Source organism: Leptonychotes weddellii, chromosome 6 (genome assembly GCF_054177405.1).
Source record: "Leptonychotes weddellii isolate Sample4059 chromosome 6, ASM5417740v2, whole genome shotgun sequence".
Classification (NCBI taxonomy): domain Eukaryota; kingdom Metazoa; phylum Chordata; class Mammalia; order Carnivora; family Phocidae; genus Leptonychotes; species Leptonychotes weddellii.
The window spans coordinates 70,370,636-70,394,078 of NC_138374.1; the positions used below are offsets into that span (position 1 = coordinate 70,370,636).

The following is a 23,443-nucleotide window of genomic DNA, read 5'->3' on the forward strand; positions in this document are numbered from 1 at the left end:
AGCCTATTACTTTCCATGAACACGTATAAGAGACCAGAACTGCCCTGTTGTAGTCTGTGTGAATGTCATGCCCTGAAGTTGTGCAGGGAAGCAACCCCAAGTGAGATTGACTTTTTTTTTTTATAAAGGAGGAGATTTTATTGATTTATTTTTTAAGTAAACTCTACCCCCAACATGGGGCTCGAACTCACAACCCCAAGATCAAGAGTCGCATGCTCTATCGACTGAGTCAGCTGGGCACCCCAAGATTGCCTTTATAATAAGTTTGTGTGATTTGTTTTTTAGGGGGTTTTGGTTCTCCAGGAGCCAAACTGTCTCATGTCCAAGATGACTGTGTTCACACACCCCTGTCGCCCGCTCATTCTTCTGGCTGTGAATGCTTATTAGCAACATCCTTCCCAATTTTCAGAATATTTTTCTCAGGAAATAACCTCTATGCCTTTTCAGCATTTCAAATGTTATAAACCTCGTTCTATAAAATAAAATAAATCCCAGACTTTAGCTAATTCTCTCCCCTTTGGCTCATAAGTGGTAAATTCTTTTTTTTTTTTTTTTAAAGATTTATTTATTTATTTATTTTAGAGAGAGAGAGCGTGCAAGTCGGGGCAGGGGCAGAGAGAGAATCTCAAGCAGACTCCCTGCTGAGCGTGGAGCCCTACATGGGGCTCGATCTCATGACCCTGACCTGAGCCGAAACCAAGAATCAGGCACCCAACTGACTGAGCTACCCAGGTGCCCCTCATAAGTAGTAAATTCTACATTTTTAATAGACTTTTGTTTAGAAGTATTATACATTTTAATTCCAAAACACTAAGTGCCTCTTATCTTGCCTCTCAGCCATGTCCCTTCTTCTGATTAGCCCCTTTCCAAAACACACTTTGTTCTCTCTTGCTCATGGACTATGGGGCCTTTATGCTTGCTGCTCATTCTCTTTGGAAAGCCTTATCCCTGTTTCTTAAACTCCTACGTGTCCATCAGAACTCAAGTGATATGACCCGTCCCCTCCCCTTTGAAGGCTTTTCTATCTGGGTGTGCTGGGTTGGGTACCCCCAGGTGTTCCCATAGTGCCCTCTTACTCACCCTGTCTTAGCCCTTAGATGCTGTCATATGCCCGCACTCTGTGCTGAACTGGAAAATCCTTAAGGACACATTCCTTCTCTCTTTTCTGTTTCCCTTGTCTAGCACGTCACAGGGACTCCATTATTGGTAAATAATTTCATGAATATCATTTCCCCCTTATACAAAAAAAAAAAAAACACTGTACTTCCAGCTAATTGAGCCTATCATGACCTACTAATTTTCAAGTTCTGATAAGTGTGTCAACTAACTGAAAATGTCAACATTTGAGAAGGTCAGCATGACTACTTGGGTGAGGAGAGGGGCTTAGGGGTCTCGGTTTTGTGAGACATGGCGATTTCTTCAGGTGGGTGCTGACATCACAGCACAAGAGGGCAGAGAACGTCAACCACAATCCTTTTGTGTTGTAGTTATTGTTGTTTTTAACCTTTTCAGGTTACAAATGCTGCCATCAACTCCCATGGCCAGTTGACTCTTCATCTCAAACCTTTCCTTGTGTGTGGAGGGGATGCGTTCACCCAGTCCAACTTCGATGGCTGCATCACTTCTGCCCGGTGTGTTCTAGAAGCTTTAAAGAACCATGTTTAGCACTTGTATCTTTGTCCTCTGTGTGAGCTTCGGGTTTTTGTTTTCACAAGTTTCTGTTATCGATTATTTTGCTCTCTATTTTGTTGAGAGAAATTACTGGAAAATTTTTCAAATGGAGTATAAAATTGATTTTATGATTTTGACAGTTACAACCCATGCTAGAATGAAAATTCCTTGTACCATGCACCTTTCATGGTGTTTCTGAATTGTCATGACTACTCCTCGTTAGAGGAAAACAGTGCTTAAGAATAACAAATGGCCCTCCCAAAAAAGCATGTCCAATCAGAGTAACAGTTCATGTTCCAAAATCCTTATTCTTTTGAAAATTTCCATTCCAAATAAAGAATAATTATTATCCAATCCTCATTTTTAATCTTCAAGTATGTCCTTGATTCAGTGTTTTTGCCAATTGCTGAACTACAGGATTCCCCCAAACTGTGGCTAACGGAGCATAATTTCTGTCTCTCTCTAGTTATTAAACCATCCTGAATAGTAGGTCATAGATGTCATTGTTTCTAAGGAATATCGTTTGGAGGGCAATTGAATGACAAAGAAACCCCTCTTCAAATTTTCACATAATAACCAGATGCAACTTGACTCTCCAAGTCATATCATAGTTTTTAACCTTAAAAAAGAATTCAGTCCTAACATGAAAGGTAAAAATTAAATAGAAGCTGAGAGACAATATATTGATTTTTACCTCTTGCTCTACCGGATGGCTGGTGCCATTAACTTCATGTGGTCCCTGGGATGACCTGTGTGGCATTTAGAGTGTGTCGAGTTTAATGAATTTAATACAACAAGAAAATTTACTGAACTGGAAAATAGATGCACTTAAAATAGTTCAATATTTGCCAATTTAGAGGTTCAGCATATCACCCACATGCTTCAGTGACCCACCTGCTTCCTGCTGGCTGGACAGAAATTGATCCCGGCCTTCTAAACCAGCTACCTGTCGCTAAAGGAAGGGGGAACTGCATGTGATTTCTGGTTTGATGAGATGACCGATACTGAGATTTCTTTCATCATTTTGGCCCATATTTAATTAACATTTGTTTTTCTCTGGGTTTTACCCTGGAAGCATGGCCGAAAAGACATTCAAATGTGTTAACTATCTTGTGTTTAACTGATGCCATTCTGGAGCCATTGGATTAATAACCTCCTGAAGCCTTAAGAACAGTTGTTATATTCGTCTCATGAACGCGCATCCTCCAGAGAAAAGAGCAAAATAGGACTTATGAAGGCGGGGTGAGTTACTTAGAGAAAAGATTCATCTAAGTCATTACTGATGACTTTTAATATCTACTCCTTCTAATTCCCTAATAATTCCGCATCTGTTTTGAAAAATCTATGGCACATACAGGAAAAAGCTCAAGCCTGCTTAGTATGTAGATCATCATTACTTCGCCATTTGAGTCGTTTTGAAAACTCATTTTACACGTAGATCCATCTCTGCGAGGAAGAGGCCAATTGCCTGCCGCTCAAATGAGGAAATAAAATGTATCCACCGCTTGTGTTGTTTATTTTCATTCACCTCTTTCCCTTTAGAAATTGAACCAGGAAGAAAAATATCTTGTGCTGGAGGCCATCCTAGAGGGCCACGAAACTCAGATGGCCAGGATGCCCTGAAAGACCCAGGGCGAGGGCATCCGATGCCCCTGGAAGTAGGGGTCGGCAAGCATCTGGAGCACTTGCAAAGGTGGATGTATGTCAGCCCGCAGGACCACACAGCACTGTGGTATTTGCAAACAAGAGCTTTTATTAAATCAAGCCAGCCAAGGAAAGCTGCTCTGTTTTGAAAGGAGCGTATTTAAGTGAGAAACGGCTGGAGTGGTGGGGTGATTTAATACTTGTTAGCTGATAAATATAGCCTTCACCAGAATAAAACTTTATGATGCAGTGTTGAAAAGCTTAATTACTAAACCGTCTATGCAGATCTTTCTTGCTCAGAAAGCAAGGTTGACAAATTATAGCAGTGGAATAGTATTTTTCACCTTTGGCATTTCTGAAGGGGAGAAGTATGTCTAAAAACATCGAGAAAGCAGTAATAATCCCAGACCAGATATTACCGAGGGGGAAAAAAGGACACTTCCTTGAGTCACCAAGCCTTCTGTGCAAAATGCCATCATCCCCACCCCCCGCCTACCCACTACCTTGTTAAGTAAAAAGAACAAGGTCAATTTTACATGTACAATGGTATTTTATACTCATCCGAGTACATATATATATGTATACATACACACACACATACACACTCATCCAAGTACATACATATATATTGTATATAAAGTATATATTCATCCAAGTACATATATATATATGTATGTACGAGTATATACTTTATATATAATATACATAACGATATGCCAGAAGAGGAGCCCACACGTCTATAACCCTTTTCTATTTACAAGGCACCACACTGCTGCTGGATGAACATGGTCACCAAAGCTGAACCAAAATACTAGTTGGAGGTACGGTCCTCACTATGTATGTGGCTCTCTCATGAGGCTTCATTTCAGAGAGCTAACACTAACGCTGATGTGATATATACAGGCGTCTGATACGGAATAAAGTCTCCATAAGTCCTGGCTGAATGATGGATCTTCCCGTGATTTTCATTTGCTGGCTTATTTCCTTCCTCGGGGGTCGCTGGCTCTGACAAATAGCTGCATCTTGGTGATGCTGAGTTTCAGCGCAGGCACGGTTGGCTAAGCATGCAGACCCCTGCGCACCTGTCCTTCCCTCTGTGAACCCGTCGGGCTCGTCGTTCCCTGTGTCCTTCTCCTGACCTCTGTCCTGCCTTTCTCCCCTTCTGCTTTTTCTCCTGTTTCTTCCTCCAGGCCCAATCCTCCATTCTCAGAAACCTGGAATCGAAGTGCAATCACGTTGTGATTCATAGTATTTGTGATTCCTTGTTTTAATATATCGCTTTTTCCCCACCCTAAAATTTAAAGCAGTCAATCTGGCTTTTTCTTCGAGGTGACTGGACAATCATTATTTTGATTTTCAGAAGTAATGCGAGAATTTAAAACTGACTAAGCTTTCGGGGATCTTGGCACTAATAACCTAAAAAATACACACAAAGCATGCATGGTACCAGGCTCTGCAGTGGGCACAAGGGACCATTATCAGCGGTGTCCACCCAAAGAGTCCAGTTAGGGGCAGACAAGTCCCATGGAGTGGGAGGTGGGGTAAAGGTCCACCTTGGTGTCATTGCAGGCAGTAGAAAAGATGCTCTAACTCAAGAAGCTGGGAAATCCAAAGAGAAAGAACTAGGTTTTCTTGGGAGGGGGTCCCTGAACAGATGCGGAGATGTGTCAGTCAAACGCATCCAACAACGTCCCACCCTCCGCACCGTACCTGGGCTGACCTGGCTGACTCCACGAGTCCAAACTGCGCATCGCTGTGGTTAAAACAACTGAGTGCTTTCAGCGGAGAAGGCTCAGTGGAACATAGAAGAAGCAGCTTCAGCAAAGCTCACACGAGCCTGGGGCAGGACTGAGCTGCTGTATTCCAGTAGGCAATGTGTTTGTGTTCCCGCCAGGACCATCTGGACAGGTAAGCCAGGGAAGGTGGAAATGGGATATGTTCTTTGTTTCCTTCTCCACGGATGGTGATTATAATCCACTTAAGAGGCTCATCTGCCTTAGATGAGCCTGCTAGTGAGAGAGTCTTTAAGAGAGTGTTAATTTAAAACACATGTAGAATCATAGAATCTGGGAATGTCTGGGTTTGGACAGGCTTGGAGACCATTTAGACCAGTTCTCAGCCATCTTGGATTTTGAATCTTCATGAGAAACTATAGAAAACTATGAATCTTCACCTAGTAACAATGAAAATGCACATAGACACATAGAATTCACACACCATTTTAGAGCCTGCTTGCTAGCTGCCTATTTTTGTAAATAAAGTTTTATTGCACACAGCCTTGCCCATTCCTTTGTATTGTCTGTGGCTGTTTTTGCATTACAACAGTAGAGATGAGTGATTGCGACAGAGACCATAGGGACTGCAAAGCCTAAAATAGTTACTATCTGGTCCTTTAAGAAAAAAATTGCTGACTCCTGTTCTAGAGGGTTACAGGCCTCTGCAATCTATTTTTAGACACTCAGAGGTCTGTGGACCCCAGATTAAGAACCTCTAAACCTCAGCCCTATCACTTTATGTAAATACAGGCTTATCTTAGATCCACACATCTGGTCCATTGTTCCTTGATCCTATGCCTTATTGTAAATCCTTGAAGGCAAGCCGTGTAGCTTTGCCGTTAAGAGCGCATCCTCAGAAGCTGAATAGATCCGTGTTTTAATCCAGACTTTGCTCCTCATTGCGTGACCTTGAGGCAGTTAAATAACCTCACAGCCTGCTTCATCATCTGAGAAAGGAGTTCAAGAATTTTATCCCGTTTATCTCCTAAGATTGTTGTGAGGCATGAACGTGCACACAACCTTAGCAGAGTGCTGGACACGCAGTAAGTGCTTAATAAATGGTTAATAGCAGTGATGAACGGGAAGAAGAGGAAGAGGATGAGCTGATCCTCCTGGTGCCTCCAGGCTCCCGTGAAGGCCAGTTTCCTCTGCATTTACATAGGACGCTTGGAAGAGTTGATGGTAAGGGGAGCATGTGTGTTGATCGCAGATACGGCGAAACACAGAAGCTTAAAAGCTCTGGGTTTCTCCCAGCCTTTGTGTAACATAATGGTAGTGTCCACCTGAGACCAGCTACGGGCCACTTTCTCTTGTCCTGCTCCAAGTGGTAAGCAGACACCTGTCCCTTGGGAGGTAATGTGGTTTGCTCAGCTGCAGGCCTTGAAAAGAAACCAGGATAAGTCATTACCAGGAGTAGGGCAGGTGGAAAATGTAGGAACATTCTCTGCAGTGAACACTGTCTTCTCCTTTGCAAGCATGTGTGCAAAAAGCTGCATGCTTGGACAGGCTCCTTCAGATTATTTATTCTGAAACACTGTAAAAACTAGGAGTGAGTTATTTTCACATTCTTAACATGTTTGGCTAAGTATGCAGATTCATTTCCTGTCCCTGGCCTTCATTTAAAAATGAAACCTAACTCCTGGTAAGTTCCCCTGACATGGTGGTGGGTTCCATGACCTCTCAAATCCACCACCTACTAGATGCGTGATCTTGGGCCAGTTTCTTATGTCTCTAAGCCTCAGGGCGTTCATCTGTAAAATGGAGATACTAATTTTACCGACCTTAGGGTTATTCTGAGGGTTATAGAATATCCAATGTAAAGGGTTTAGCATGTGTTCTGCACCTAGAACATGCTCAATAAATTTTAGCTGTTAGTATTACTATTATCATTAGTGAGATATGACTTCTGAAAATAATCCTCTCTTGGGACGCCTGGGTGGCTCAGTCGGTGAAGCGTCTGCCGTCGGCTCAGGTCATGATCTCAGGGTCTTGGGATTGAGCCCCGCATCGGGCTCCCTGCTCAGCAAGGAGTTTGCTTCACCCTCTGCCTCTGTGATCTCTCTCGCTTTCACTCTCTCTCAGATAAATGAATAAAAGTCTTTAAAGAAAAAGAAGGAAAAGAAAATAATCTTCTCTCATAACCACCACTGCATTTGTAGGTAGTATAGATGCTTTAGACCCCAGCTAGATGGGGCGCCTGGGTGGCTCAGTTGGTTAGACCCCAGCTAGGAAGCCGGGTCAGTGTTTATAAAACGCACCAGGGACTATGTTCAGGTGCCACTGTAAGTTCAGGCGCAGATTCATTTGTGTTCAGAAATCCTTGTTGACTCTTGAGTGAATGAATGAATGAATGCTCTTAGGGCTTACTGCTGTGCTATTTAACATACACGGCACCCCGTTTCCCATGAGCCAATCAAATCTTCCCTCCCTTGTGATACCAATCACATGTATACTTACTCATTCAGCGTCTACCTACCACCTAAACCACAAGACCCACAAAAGCAGGGCCTGACATATAGGAAGTACACAGCAAAAATCTGTTGATCTAGCGAATGAATGAATTCAACTAATTAACATTTCTTATTCTAATTTTAGTAAGTACCAAAGGGAAACATTGCTGGTACAGAATGATCCCATAGAACAAAAATGCACCAGCCTTATCCACAATAGAGGAGATAATCACAACAGTACCTTCTCTCCACTCCAACTACATCATTTCTCTTCAGAGTCAATAGGTGATCTCAGAAAGTTCCTACTTTATGCTGCCTGCAAGTATTTGTCAGGACCTTATTTGGAGGGTGGGAAGATGTGGGAGCACTGCTCTACCATTTGAAACTGCCTAATAAACACTTATGCTTCACTTCTCATCATTTTGCCTACTATTTAAAGGTTTCTGCCTACGAAGCCAAAAATTCAAGCAAAGTAATATGCCAGACTACAGAAGCCTGCTGAGTCTGTGTTGTGTTATCCTACCTGAAAAGCTGGAGACATATATATATTGGAATTTATTAGAACTACAGATAATTGAATTACCTGGAGAAGGAGGTTATGTGAATTTCAATTTAAATAATTACGAACCAGAAATCCCTTTTCTGCACCAACTTATGCATTGCTCTCTTTCCAGAATGCTTGCTTCACTTTTTCTTTTCTTTTTTCCTTTTTTTTTTGTTTAGTGCCTATACATAGCATATTGTGGTATATGGTATACATAGCATATTAAAGTTGAATAAATCTTACAAAGCTTTGGAATTGGGGTTTCACTAAAATATAGCAAGCTCTGTGGGGACAAAGATCTTTGTCTTTTTCCTTTACTGTGGAATCCCCAGTATCCAGAATCATGCCCGGCACATACTGCTTCGAGAATACTAATTCGAGAACATTCAGACCGTCAGCAATTAGGAAGCTAGATTACGTACTTAAAATGTGTAGCAAAAGAAATGGAAAACAACTTCTAAATTCTGACAAGGGACAAAAAATGAGAATGAAAAAACTTCGAGTCTTACTGGTGGATATGTAAGCAAGTTCTGTAAAGACAGGGATCATGTCTAAATTATCTAAAATGTTTCCCCAACACCTAGCACACAGTAGGTCACCTAGTAGACCCTGAATATATTTTTGTTGAATAATTCAATGATTAAAAGAAGAAAACATTTAAGTGAAAACGAGCACTATATTCTAAAAAAGCCAGGAGAAACTTCTAGAAAGACAGCATGTGGAAGGGTCCGTCTCTGTGTAGTTGGTGTGTGTGTGTGAACACATTGTGAGCCAGAGTGGGCGAGGTGATGCTTTCCCCCATGGAAACAGCATAGCTCACATGGCAGCAAATTCTGCTCCTGTGGTTAATTACCTACCAATAACAGGCAGTGAAGGTTTACTGGCTTACATTTTCATTTTCTTGGTATTCTTTTATTAGAATTGATTTAAAGGTGGCGAAAGTACCAATCACATGTATACTTACTCATTTCTTACTCTAATTTTAGTAAGTACCAAAGGGAAACATTGCTGGTACAGAATGATCCCATAGAACAAAAATGCACCAGTATAGTACTCACTTCTGTCAGACAGTCACAACCTCAAACTCACTCACGCATGGTTTTAACCATTACAATAGGCCATGTTTATTTACCCTTTGGAAAACAAACTATTTGCTGCAAACCAAAAGATTGTCAGAAAACAAAATGTCAATGGTACAGAGACCACTATGGAGAAAAAAAATCGGCAAGTGTCACTCAATTGAGAAAAGTAAGCTCTGTGTTATAGGAAAGACCTAAGACAATGTGCCTATAATTAGGAAATCCATTCATTCGGTAATTCATGTTAATAGTTGCAATAATAAAAACCTTATAATTATTTCAATAGATGCTGAAAATTGTGTCATAAAATTAACTTAGATTACTGGTAAAGGCTTATGGTAAACTCAGAAAAGGGGGCCACTACCTTAGAGGGATAGACTATTCTAAAACCATAACAAACATCGCAATTAAGAACAACTCACTAGAATCATCTGCATTAAATTGGGAAGAAGTCAAAGCTCCTCACATCAATGTTTTGAAATTTCTAGGGAATGCATTAAGGCATGGAACATTTTTTAAAATGTGAACATAGGGAAAGAGAGACAAAATAGGGGATGCGTGGGTGGCTCAGTCAGTTAAGCTTCTGACTCTTGGTTTCAGCCCAGGTCATAATCTCAGGGTCCTGAGGTAGAGCCCCACCTCGGCTTGGCGCCCAGCGCAGAGTCTGCTTGTCCCTCTCCCTGGGCTCCTCCCCCTGCTCTCTCTCTCTTTCATAAATAAATAAAGTCTTAAAAAAAAAAAAAGACAAAATAGTTATGACTGCCATCAATATGATTATACTCTGAGAAAACTCAGTTGAACTAACTTCTGGAATTAATGAGAAATGGCTAGGGAGGCTAAATACAAATATGCAAAGATCAATAACTTTTAATAGTATAATCAATGCAAATATATCTTGTATGTATTTTTATTAACAAAAAACATAGAATGGAAAGGAATATTCTGAGAAGATATATCCAGAATTTATACAAGGAAATGATTTGAAATTTTGCCAAATGATATATTTTAAACATTTGAATAAGTAGGAAGATATACCATATTCATGAAGGGGAATAGTAAATATTATTAATTTTTTCATTTCCCTCTAATTAATTTATGAATTAAACATAATCACAATAGACATTTTTAACACAAAAAAATAATTCTAAAGTTCATCAAAAAAATTTACAGGTGAAAATATCTAGTAGTTTATGAGCAAGAAAGTCATAAACCTGGGACTTATCAGCTATTAAGACATACTGTAAAATTAGATAAATGAAGAAGTTTACCATTGGTTCTAGAAGTGACAAAAAACAATGAAAAAAATGGCTGTAAAACACTCAATGTGATAAAGGGAGCATTCAAAAGGAATGAGAAAGGACAATTTATTCAACAAATGATTTGAGGAAATTTGGCTAGCTCTTTGGTAGAAAGAAAGAAAGAAAGAAAGAAGAAAGAAAAGAAAGAAAGAAAGAAAAAGGAAGGGAGGGAGGAAGGAAAGAAGGAAGGAAGGGAAAGAAATCAAATGTGACTCTATCCTTATACCATGCATTACAATAATTTCCAGATGGATTAAATGGGTAAATATAAACAAATATGCATCCCCCTAAAAAACAGAGGAAAATACAAATATTTAAAACAGATCAATTATTAAAATACTACTTTAAAATGATTTATAGTAAAAGTATATTATATGCTCACCAGGGAGTCTGCTTCTCCCTCTCCCTCTGCCTCTCTCCCCTACTTATGCTCTCTCTCTGTCTCAAAGGAATAAATAAAAAATTTTTTAAAAAGAAGTTAAAATTTTGGCATTTTTCTTTCTTTTTTTAAGAACTATACAGATAGAAGAAATTGCTATTTCTTACAAAAGGGGGAGAAAACCATTTACCAATCTGTGAGAGTGAGGCCCCTCTCTCATTATATTTCTTTTCTACTTAACATCCGACTTAACAGAAATGGCCAAAAAAGAGGAACAAAATACTCACACTAATCAATATATATAAACATGTTTTGCCTAGCAAGTATTCAAAATATATACACATATGTATGGATGTGTGTGTGTCTATGTATGTGTATATATATATACACACACACACAACATATATATACATATACATGTGTGTAAATATATACTTTATGTACAAGGATGTATAAATAGTATATACTTACATATATATACAATCATGTTCTGCTTCATGACTAAACAAAAGTGTGCAGGTTAAAAACCGCAGTGAAATGCAAATTAGCATCTTTTAAAAAATTACTAAATTCTAAAAAGAGATCAAAAGGGACAGAAGTTAAAATGTTCACAGCCTCTCTGCATCATAACCTGGCAGTCTGTATAAATGTGGTTTCTTAAGCATGTTTTTGACTCAATAATCACACTTCTAAGAAACCGGCTCAAAGGAATAATCAAGGATGCAGACAATGATTTATTTGTAATATGTGCATTTCCAGTACTACTTATAATAGTGAAAACCTGGAAACAACCTAAGTCAACAGTAATAGGAAGCATTTGAATAAATTCCAATAGATCAAAACAGTGGCATTTAATGTAGTCACTTGAAAAGGTGCTTCCCAAGCACATTTACCTATCTGGAATAATTCTTATGATATATCGTTAAGAGAGGAAACCTAAAATATGTAACATTCAGACCGGAACATATTATGATCTTCATTCTTTTAAAACACACGGTGTGTATAATGTGCATTTATGTGTAGACATATATGAAGACCAAAGGAAATATACTGAAATCTTAACAAGGTGCTCGCAGTGGTGGGATTTTGAGCAATTTTTATACTTTTTCTGGTTTTTGTTTTCTCCATTTTATACTTTGTCTATAGCTTTACGATGAGCAAACAGGCAGCCAATTGACCTTGTTTTAAGGTGCTTCAAAGGGCAGAACTAGGACCAGGAGCAGCAGGAGAACAAGTGAAGCTAGTATTATCAGAAAGGCACTTCCAACAAGCAGAAATGTCCAACGTGGAGCAGATCTCTGGGGGCATCTCTCTGCCATCCTGGGAAGTGTCCCATCAGAGGCTGGGTGACCACCCACTGGAGTATTCCACAGCGGGAACGGGTCGTGAGGACTCTGCTTCCCAGCCCTGGCTGACTCCAGCCATCTGGGGGAGGGGGAGGTGGTAGAATGCAGATTCCTGGGCACACACCTCCATCGACCTGAATCGAAGCTCCGGGACTGATGTCTGGTAATTTATATTTGCTTTGAATTTCCCCAGGGCCTTCAGAGGAAGCAGTCAGATAATTTCTGCACTTAGGAATCCCCAGATTAGAAGACTTAAAGCTGCTTCCAATGTAGGATCTCAAAGCAAATGCTGAGACTAGAGATCATCTGACTATCTGCATTATAAAATCCAAGACAGTAATACAGATACAGGGGGAAGTGTGCTGGATGGGGCTGGAGGGAGGATGGAGTCACTTGAAGTCACCAGTGAAGATAGCTGAAGATCAGCCTTGCCCACTGTTTAGTTATTTGGCAGTTAGCCTCTGATCTAAGGGGCCTCACACTGTAACCTGCAGGAAAGAATGTTTGCATTCTTAGAAAATATATATTGACTATTTAGCAGTAAATGGGCATTTTGTCCACAATGAACTCTCAGATGGTTCAGAAGAAAAGAATATTGGCTATATCTATCTATAGGTTAAGGCTGATAGGTGATAGGTAGATATATACATAGATACATAGATAAGTAGCTGATAGATAATTGGTAGACAGATGATAGATAGCTAAATGGATGGATGGAAGGGAGAGCGAGAATATACAAAAGGAACTAAACTAGAAATTTAGGTGAACGATAAATGGGGGTCTTTGTCTTAGTTTTGCATTGTTTCTGTATGCTTGAAATTATATTCAAGTAAAATGTGACCCCACAAAAAAAAAATTAAAAGGCATATCAAACATAGTAGTAATCTTGGGGGCACAAATCTAAATCACCAGGCCTGCTTTTCCATCATTCATTTGTCCAACCAACATCGACCGAGAGCCCTCCATTCAAAACACGTGGGGAAGATCAGGGATCAAAACAGTTTCCTGCCCTCCCCATGGTCCTATTCGAGTTAGGCGAACACAAAATGCAGCTCTGGGGCCCTGAGACTGAACTAGAATCTCTGGGGAAGTGCCCCGGGACCCAGATCACATAAGGTTCCTGGGTGTTGCTTTAAGTACTAATGCTATGGGGCTTTTCAAAATATGGGCTGTAACTCAGACGTGGTTTGTAATAGCAATTTGTGAGCCAAAAAGTGTTTTGTTTTGTTTTGCTTTTCTAATTAAAATAACAGAAAGAGAAAGATCGAGAATGCTGACACATGGTGAAGAGTGGCCATAATTTTGTAATACGTTGGCTTCGGTGCCCTGGGTCTCTATGTAAGCTGGGTTTCATCTAGAAAATCCTGCCATGAAAGAGGGTCCGTGAAGTACATCCCTGCTCTCATCCTGTTTAGCCCAACAGTTCTCCCTGCATCCAAACCTGGAGGGCCCAGGAGGCTGGGGCAGGCCGGCTGCCATGAGAAGGGACAGGCTGTTCTGGGGACTTGCCTCCCTGGACATCTCCCTGTCCTATGCACTCCTCGCCCTTCTGGCAGCGCCCAGAGCTCTCCTCCCCCCAGAGCACAGGGCTCCAGCACATGGCCCATCCTGTCCTCTGATGCACATGGCCCAGCTCAGCACACGGTCTCTGCCCACGCTCTGTGGCAGAGGGTGGCGCATCACACAGAAAGGGACCTCGTGTCTCCATGGGCCAGGATGCTTTTTTGAGGGAACAAGAACAGAGGGCATAAATAATGCCACCGATTTTCCGGGCCAAAGTGCCGGGTATTGGATTCAGGCCCCTCATGTCTGATCGAAATCCTATGCAATCCGGGCTTCTCTGCCCCAGATGGGAGCTAACAGGTGTCTGAAATCACAACAGAACAGGAAATGAGCTGAGAAATCCTCCCCAGCGCTCTGGGGATCCGAGAGCCTTCTGAGCTTTCCAGAGCAAGGATGCCCCTGTGGTTTGCTTGTGAGCTGCCCGGAAGGTTTGCTCACACTAAGAAGAGAAATCCAAAGCTAGGTCAGCCTCAGTGGCCGGGGCCGGGGAGTCTCGAACCGTGTAGAAAGCAGAGATGCACTCTGGAGGCCTCAGAAATGCTTTTCTCTCCATCTCACGGCAAAAGGAGTTCTCCCAAGGAACTGAGAATGGAGTTACTCAAAAGAAAACCTGCCGACCTCACCAAGACAATCCCTTTCTTGTTCCGAGCCTGGGAAGCGCCCCCGGTGAACCCCGAGAAATGAAGTTGCTCATCAGCAGAGGACAGAATTAGATACTCTCAGATTTACTCAGCGACATTTCACAGCGCTAGGAGCCAACACTTCACCTCAAACCAAAGCCCTGAAATGCTTGCTTCGGTGCCGTGGTGGTAGAAAGGCCTTCTATCAAAGGCAGGCACCAATACCGCAAGCCAAAGACAAATAACAGAGGAAATCATTGAGACCATGACCTCTTGGTGACCTCTTAGAGCTAAATCTTTGCTAGACCTCAGATTATCAAACAGGCCACCAGCCTGCCCAGAGCAGTTTATGTATGAGGGCATGGAAGCCACCTCAGCATGCAGAAGCCTGGCTTTCTAGAAGCTTAAGAGACACTCCAAAGGCATTTCTTGTTTTATTCCCCCAGAACAAGGAGTTGATGTTTAGGTGAAGAAACCCTTCTGGGAAATGAGCTCATTCCTGGGGGCTCCGCTGGGGTCATCAGGAAAGGTGTTTCCTTGCGAGTCGGGATGGCACCAACCCTCTGTCCAGTGGTGAGGCATTAATTAGTATTTGAGAAATGTGGTCACTCACTAGCAAAAAAATGACCTGGCAGGACGTCACAAGGGCCTCCTCATCCCGTAGAACCAGACTCATGGCGGGTGGGGGTGGGGGTGGGCACTGCGCAGGTCGACGCATGGGTTCCCCTCTCAAGACAGTGTCAGGGCACACGAAGGAGATGCCTGGCCCCCCGCGTCCAGTTTCCTCGGAACCCCTGAGGCCCAAGACAGCAACTGAGGCTGAAGGAAACCAGTGTCTGACAAGCAAGGCTTGGTCTCTAAATTGCCCTTGGAGCGTCTGACCTGAAAACCGAGGCAAAGCCAGCTAAGTCCTCAGAGCAAAGGTGTGGAGAGGAGCCAGAAGACAAAATCTGACCCTCAGTTGGATGGAAAGGAGGTCTTGACAACAGTTGGGGGTGGGGGGGAGGTCAGACAGGTCTAACTGGCATCTCTTAGTGGAAGACTCACCAAGGAGTACAAAGGTCAATTGATAGAGATTATAAATGTAGAAACAGACGTCACTGTCTGTTGGACTCCTGTCTTCTCTTGTCAAAGAGGTCATCTCCATCCCAGAATCTAAAAATGGCCTCAGAGTTTGGAAGCCTTCTGTCCTCAGCTGGCTTAGGCGCCTCTTCTCAGGCCTCACCAGAAATATGAAGGATTCTAGTGAGGTAAGTGGATTTCAAAGTCTGCTTTAGTCATAGGACGTTATTCAAACAATTTCTATTGTCATATAAATAAGTTAACCAGTTACAGGAGAAGCAACTCTTCAGGTTGAAACAGGCCTCCTCTGGGTTCCTCCCAGGGCCCCTCATGGTACAGTTTAACTGAGAATAGGGGGGTACTGCTCAGGTCCTCCTAGCCTGGTTCTGGAGCTCTGTGACCTGTTCCGAATGTTCTGGAGACATTTGTGGCTTCTGTCCTTGCCCATCGTGAGGTAGTTGTGCACATAGTGTATCTGACCCAGCGAACCCTGAGTCCCCTGTTTCAGCACACGCACCCTCTAGGAGTGAGCTAGGCCAGGCCCTGGTTTGATGATGGGTGAGAATGACAACCCAGACCTGGCTAATGTCACCATCACCTTGGTTTTCTGCCACAGCACCCAACAAGCAGTGGGAAAAAATAGGAAATTGAGGAAGGAAAAAAAAAGAACTAATAAAATGCTTTCATGCACAGGACCTTAGCTTAGTACCCTAATCCTATTTACATATACAGAATCCGTTCTCAGGAATCCCATCGTAAATACTCCCTTATTCAGAGAACTGTCAGTTTACACCCATTCTTTGTGAATGCCAAACTAGGGTCTTGTGCATGAAAACATTTTATTCAATCTCACAGTTACCAAATTTTTTTTTCAAGGGGCCCAAGAAGTCTGATGTATTTGATTCACCTGGAGTTTGCATTATATTGCTTTTTCTCCAAAGAGGATATGCCTTCCTGAATTTCACTAATCTTTATCAGAGACTCCAACAATCTGCTGACTCTCGTGGACGTCTGTCCATTATCTTCCTGACACCCACTGTCTCTCCTTCCAAAGACTTTGCTTGGGTCCCCTTGCTTGTTCTGTCCTGAGTCCGTGTCATCTAGAGCGGGCTGCATGCTCCGCCCTGGGTGAAGACGGGATCATTCCTAGGCCGGAGCAAATGAGTGCCTCCCATGGGCTTGGCCACACACCCGGCCAAGTGAGGGGTACAATACACATGAAATGAACTCCTTCTATCAGACTGAGGCTCAGGGCCTTGCATGAGTTTCCCACCGGACTTAAAGTTGAGAAGATTGGCCCCTGGAGCCACCATAGCCGTGCCGCCATGTAGGACAAGTGTAGAGCTGGCAGGACCCCCATGGGAAGGGCAAGAATGAAGCCAACACAGTGGAAGGTGGAGCCAGGATGAGGAGATAAAGTCTGACCTGAAGACTTCATTTGAGCTGAATTATGTGAATTGATAAATTCTCGTTTGACTTACGCCAGCCTGACTCAGTTTATTCAAGTCACTTGTAACAGAACGAGTTCCAATTTATGCAATGATTGTGGCGCACTTCCTAGAAAGGAAAAACGTTTGCTGCTTCTGATTTCTATAGGTTTAGGCCACTAACACTACTATAAAATAGGAGTGGTGGTAGTAGTAGTAAATCCTACGTATCGAAGACTTTCACCCCCAGGCGCTATACCAACAGCTTTATACGCATCATCTCATTGATAACTTTTTTTTTTAGATTTTTAAATTTTATTTATTTATTTTAAGGAGAGAGAGAGTGAGCCTGCATGAGCAGGGGAGGGGCAGAGGGAGAGAGAATCTGAAGCAGACTCCGCACTGAGTGCACGAAGCCAGACCTGGGGCTCAATCCCATGACGGCGAGATCACAACCTGAGCCAACACCAAGAGTCGGATGCTTAACTGACCAAGTCACCCAGGCACCCCTCATAAGTCACTCTCATCTCCATTTTACAGATAAGAAAACAGAAGTGACTAATGTCACAATAGCTTACAAGTGTCAGAGATGAAATTTAAACCCCAGCGTGCCTGATCCCATAGCCATGACCAGCTATTACGTGGTAGGAGCCATGTGGGCACGAGGGACTAAAGTGACATATGTTGTCCTTGTCCTTCAGGAACTTTCATTCCAGTGAGAGAGAGAGAGAGATACAATATGTGGGAGCCATGGAGTCAACCCTCTCTCCACCCCATGTCCCAGTATGACCTCATCTGGTCAGTGCCAACTGCTTTTTTTCTCAGCCGGTCATGGTACCGCATTCCTGAAGCAGGGGAGGTCATTTGGAAATATATGGAACGTTTTCTGGTTGTCACAATGACTAGTTGGTGGGATTTAGTGGACACAGGCCAGGGATGTTAGATGGTCCGAAAGGTGCAGGATGGTCCCACCCAACATAGGATAGTCCCATCAAGTGCCAATAGTCCAACACTGAGAGACCCTCAAGGGTAAAGTTAGATATTGAAATAATCCACCCCAGAACTGGTGGCAGATATGCAAAGAGATATCATTAGTGTTGCTTTACTAGAAGAATAAAAATAAAGTTCCAAAGTCTATGAAAAGCACTTAATAAAACATAGTGTCATCCCCAAAGCATCCCGCTGCCAACCATGCATAGAACCTTTACTGCTTACAAGCAAACCTTACACCAAAGTTTCTCTCTATGATTATAAGCCCATTGAATTTTGTTTCCTCCCCAAGATATTTAAGATCCAAGTTTCTCTCGGGGCGCCCAGGTGGCTCAGTTGGTTGAGTATCTGCCTTTGGCTCAGGTCATAATCCCAGGGTCCTAGGGACTGAGCTCTGTTTTGGGCTCCCTGCTCAGTGGGGAGTCTGCTTCTCCCTCTCCCTTTGCCCCTCTGCCTGCTCATGCTCTCATTCTCTAAAATAAACAAAAATTTTTTAAAAACTTAAAAAAAAAATCCAAGTTTCTCTGAGAATAGCCCAGCCCGTGGCCAGCTCTCATCCTTTCCAAGTGTGGCCTTGAGCCCCTTGCAAGGATACTGGATGATGTCTACCCTCCCCAGTCTCTATATCCGGATCCTCTATTTCCCTTCTCTTCCCCCGCTTCTTCTCATGCCCCCTTTCCATCATTGGTCATCTCTTTAAAAATGTACTCAAACTCAAAATGTGAAGGTCTGACCGTACTGTGCACATTTCCACAGTTTGTAGGTTGCTTGCACTTCCTAGTTCAGTTTAGAGGGAATATCACCAGCGTGTCCTCCAGGAACCCAACCGCTCCACCCAACATAGCATGGCTTCTACGCTGCTTCTTGGGTTTACAGCCACGTATCCTCAAATATCAGCCCAACCGCCAGGGTCTTCACTCTGGGGGATTTGTAAGTCATTAAAAAGAGAATCTGTGGTGCATCGGTGTGGTGCTATGAAAAGCAGACACTGAGATGAGATTAGATGTAGAAGGGAAATGCCTGTGAATGATAAAGAGTGCAGGGAGCCCATGCAGGCGTGGAGAGCTTCCAGACGGTGATGTAGGTCTGACATCTGTGAAAGGAGAGGAGGGAAGGAGGATGGGGCAGGAAGAGCCAGAGAGCACAACCTTGAGATGGGATCAGGCTGGCCATTTGAGTACTGGGGCAAAGGTCACCCGTGGGAGGAAGAAATGGCTTGGGCAATAGTGGCCCAGCTCTTGGGCCCCCGGTCTGCTCAGCTCAGCCCCTGGCCTCTAGCCAGCTACCTTCCCCAAGCAGCTTCTGGTGGCCACACACAGTGTCGTGGGTATTTTTAGAGTGGAAGTCATTCGTCATATACTGTGTGTGTGTGTGTGTTTAAAAGAAAGAAGATAGCCTTGAAAATTAGGGTCTGGGGGCGCCTGGGTGGCTCAGTTGGTTAAGCGACTGCCTTCGGCTTGGGTCGTGATCCCGGGGTCATGGGATCGAGCCCAACATCGGGCTCCCTGCTCGGCGGGAAGCCTGCTTCTCCCTCTCCCACTCCCCCTGCTTGTGTTCCCTCTCATGCTGTCTCTCTCTCTCTCTGTCAATTAAATAAATAAATAAAATCTTTAAAAAAAAAAAAGAAAAGAAAAGAAAATTAGGGTCTGAACGGTGACATGATAAAATCACGATAATCTGTCTGGGAGACCAAGCCTCACCCCCAACTTCGGGGCTCTTAGCCTGGCTGACCACTTTCCAAAGGAATGGACCTGGAAATGCCAAGACTGCAAAGTATTCTGGGATGGCTGGGCACCCAACATGTTGCGTTAATCAGAGAGAGAGAAAAGTCCTCTGTTTTGGCCTGAAATCAGGAGAGTTATTTTGGGAGTAGCCCTCCTCAGTGACCCAGACATGACCAGCTGAGGTCCAAAGCTCTGAAGAACACAAGCCTGGAGAGTGCTTTTCTATGCCCTGCGGTTCTTTCTCCATAGGGCTTTCTGCATAAATCTGCTACAAATCTGGCATTCACCTTCTCAGGGAAGCTTGCAGAGAAGCAGATCACTGTCATTAGAGGTGGTGAGCTTTCCTGGGAAGTGACTTTGCCTGCCTGTCCGAGGGCCCTCATGACTCACAGTCTTCAGCCTGGTAAAAAAGCATTCAGAGTTTACCTATCCAAACCAAATCTTAGGAGCCCGTCGTCTGCCAGCAGAGTAACTCCCTAGAAGAAAGCCTCAGAAATGACCATCATGTCTACAATGTTTATGATGTTTACTATGTCAAAGTCTCTACCACGAGCTGCCAGGTGCCGGCAGGGATTCAAAGAAAAGTAATGCTAGTCCGACAGGGAGGCCTGGCGAATCCTGCTCAGGTCACCCATGAGCACACCCAGACCCTTCTCCTACTCCAAAGGGAATGATAAACCAGTTGTGATGACTGATACTATGCCTCTCTGCACGATCTCATCTTATAATTAGAACAGCCCTACCAAGAAAGTGTTTTCATAATCCCTCTTGGAGAGATGAGGACCCCCCGGGCTCACGTGCTAAAGTAATTTGCTTAAACTAACCCAAGCAGCAACGGCTGTTCTGACTTCAGAGCTGGTACCCTACCCACACCTTCCTATCACCCAATCTCTGTGATCAGGGCAGATCCAGTTTTGGGGGGCCGGAAGCTTATACATTTGGGGGAGCAGCCCTCATTAAAATGAAAATAAATTTAGAAGGGGTCCTTGCGAATGAGGAAGCCTGAAGCTTAAGCTTCATTAGCTTGCCAGTAAATCCACTTTTGATTGTTATACTTAATACTGTTAATAGGAAGAAGAATAACCCTTCTTCAAATCCAAATATAGGAAAACCGGGCTGGTTTAGGGTTTTTAGAATTGACTTTGACGAACAACGTTGTTCTAGGCACTCAGAGACCCCGCGTGCCCCCCTTCCCACCTCCATGCCTCTGACGCATGCCCCACCCGCTCCAATTCTCTTCGTGTTACCTCTGCATCTTTAGTGGTGCCTCTCACTATCAACTTCTTCATAATTATTATATTTATAGCTAACATCACTACGTGTGCCAGACATTGCTCTGAGCTTTGTTCTCGCTGCCCCATAAAAAACCTTGTACCCTTGCCACTTCTCGGCTGAAGGAGCTGGGGCTCGGGGAGATGAAACAGTTTGTCTCTGGAATGTGCACACTTAACCACCACACCACGGGGCTGTGAGCAGCCCAGGTAAATCAGACATTAACACAAGAAAACTTCATGTAATCCAGAATGAAGTATAATAATTACACCAAGAGTCGGATGCTTAACAAGTGTCAGAGATGGAATTTAAACCCCAGCGTGCCTGATCCCATAGCCATGACCAGCTATTACGTGGTAGGCGCCATGTGGGCACGAGGGACTAAAGTGACATATGTTGGCCTTGTCCTTCAGGAACTTTCATTCCAGTGAGAGAGAGAGATACAATACATGGGAACCATGGAGTCAACCTTCTCTCTACCCCATGTCCCAGTATGACCTTATCTGGTCAGTGCCAATTGCTTTTTTTCTTCTTTTCTTTTTTTTTAAAATTATTTATTTATTTGAGAGAGAGAGAGAGCCCGAGCAGGGAGAGGGGCAGAGGGAGAGGGAGAAGCGGACTCCCCACTGAGCAGGGAACCCAATGCGGGACTCGATCCCAGGACCCTGAGATCATGACCTGAGCCAAAATTAAGATTTGGGCTTAACCGACTGAGCCCCCCAGGTGCCCCACAATGTCCTGATAAAGCATCAGGTATCAAGGCTAGATGTTCTGTAAGTCACCGATGCAATACTTAGGTCAGAATCTCTTCTTGGCACGTGTGAATAGTGTAAGAGCAAGAACGTATTTCAAGTCAAATCAGCAATTCTGAGACATAGAAGACCTTGACAATGTGTGATTTAATGATAAGAAATACATTTTTTCCCCTGGATTGCAAATTTTGAAGGCCAAAGAATAAGCTCAACAAAGCCTCAATTCAAATACTTTGCATAAGTATTATGCTTTTGTAGTCATTATCAAATTGTGAGTCCCAGAAAGGGGTGCTACCCCTGAAAAACTAGCCAGGAATGGTGTCTGAGGAAACAAGGCGGGGGGAGGGGATTGGGGTGTGTGTGTGTGTGTGTATAAAATTATCTGGTCAAATGGGCTTGGCAGTCTTCTTCCTGGGGCTGAGGCATCCTGGAGAGTGCATATCTGAGTTATGTTCCTTGAGCTTCAATGTTTGAAAGAACTTCAGAATTTACCTAGTTCGGGGCGCCTGGGTGGCTCAGTTGGTTAAGCGACTGCCTTCGGCTCAGGTCATGATCCTGGAGTCCCAGGATCAAGTCCCGCATCGGGCTCCCTGCTCAGCGGGGGGTCTGCTTCTCCCTCTGCCCTCTTCCCTCTCGTGCTCTTTGTCTCTCATTCTCTCTCTCTCTCAAATAAATAAATAAAATCTTTAAAAAAAAAAAAAAAAGAATTTACCTAGTTCAACCCTTCATTTACACATGAGGGCAGTGGGACCCTGAAAACCAAAGGTCACAGAGCTAATGAGCATCATTCATTTAACAAACTAATCGAACACAGATGGGTAGAGAACTTTCCACTGCACCACGCTGTTCTGTGGCTAAGATAGGCTATGTGCACAGCATCAGGAATCCTGCAATTAAAAAACAAATTCTGTCTATGACATAGACATGGAAAGTTTCCATTGGTCTGAGCTCTGCCTAACTATCCACCATCATCTCCCACAGATCCTCAGTATGGACTCCTGGTCTTCGTATTTCCCAGAAAATACTCACTATGCACTCTTGTCTTAGCTTGGGCTGCTCTAACGGAATCCCATAACCTGGTGTCTTCTAAACAAACAAAACAAAATTGATTTCTCACGGTTCCAGAGGCTGGCGGTCCGAGATCCAGGTGTCAGCATGCTTGGCGTCTGGTGAGAGCCTCTTCTAGGTTGCAAACTGCTGACTCCTTGTTATATCCTCACGTGGTAGAAAGAGGAGGAGCTAGCTCTCTGGACTCTTCTTATCAGGGCAGTAATCCCATTCATGAGGGCTCCCTGCACCGCCATGACCCAATTACCCTCCAAAGGCCCCCACCTCCAAACAGCAGCCCACTCGGGATTAGATGTCAATACATGAATGTTGGGAGGGGGAGATAAACACTCGGACCATAGCAGCTCTCATGGCTCTTTGCCTTTATACAAGCTCTTATCTCCATCTGGATTGTTTTTCTTCTTGTCCTCCAGCAGATGAGCTCCTTCATTTGTCAAGACTCAGAAGCATGACCTTCGCGAGGAAGCTTCTGGTAAAGACCCCTTTTCATCCAGGAAGAATTAGTTTGATCCCTCTTCTCTTTGCTCACGCACAGCTGTAAAGGCTTGAGCACTTACCCCGTTGTGTTTTGGTTCTTGGTTTAATTGTGTTCCTTCCATTAAACTCTGAGCTGCTTAACGCCAGAGATCCAATGTTGCTCATTTTTATAAGCATCTAATGGCCACCCTCTAGTGAGTACAGAAAAAAATGATAACAGTAATAATTAACATCTAATCCCTATGAGAATCCTGAAGGGAAAGTGTGGTAGGGATACCCATACATTACCAGGTTCACCAAGA

At 43.4% G+C, this 23,443-nt stretch overlaps 1 protein-coding gene across 3 annotated transcripts in view; it reads left to right on the forward strand.

Annotated features, from left to right (window-relative positions):
* RNLS (renalase, FAD dependent amine oxidase) overlaps positions 1-23,131 on the forward strand; it is a 262,142-nt gene extending 239,011 nt beyond the window's left edge. Inside the window, exons 6-7 of one of the 3 annotated variants that reach the window (XM_081824371.1) lie at positions 1,513-1,631; positions 3,214-3,419. In XM_081824371.1, the coding sequence (XP_081680497.1) occupies positions 1,513-1,631; positions 3,214-3,220 (126 nt within the window). In that variant the 3' untranslated portion in view covers positions 3,221-3,419. Of the gene's footprint in view, positions 1-1,512; positions 2,032-3,213; positions 3,420-23,080 lie in introns of those variants that run through there. The other 2 variants (XM_081824373.1, XM_081824370.1) reach the window with 2 other exon arrangements.
* The last annotated feature ends 312 nt before the right edge of the window (positions 23,132-23,443 follow it).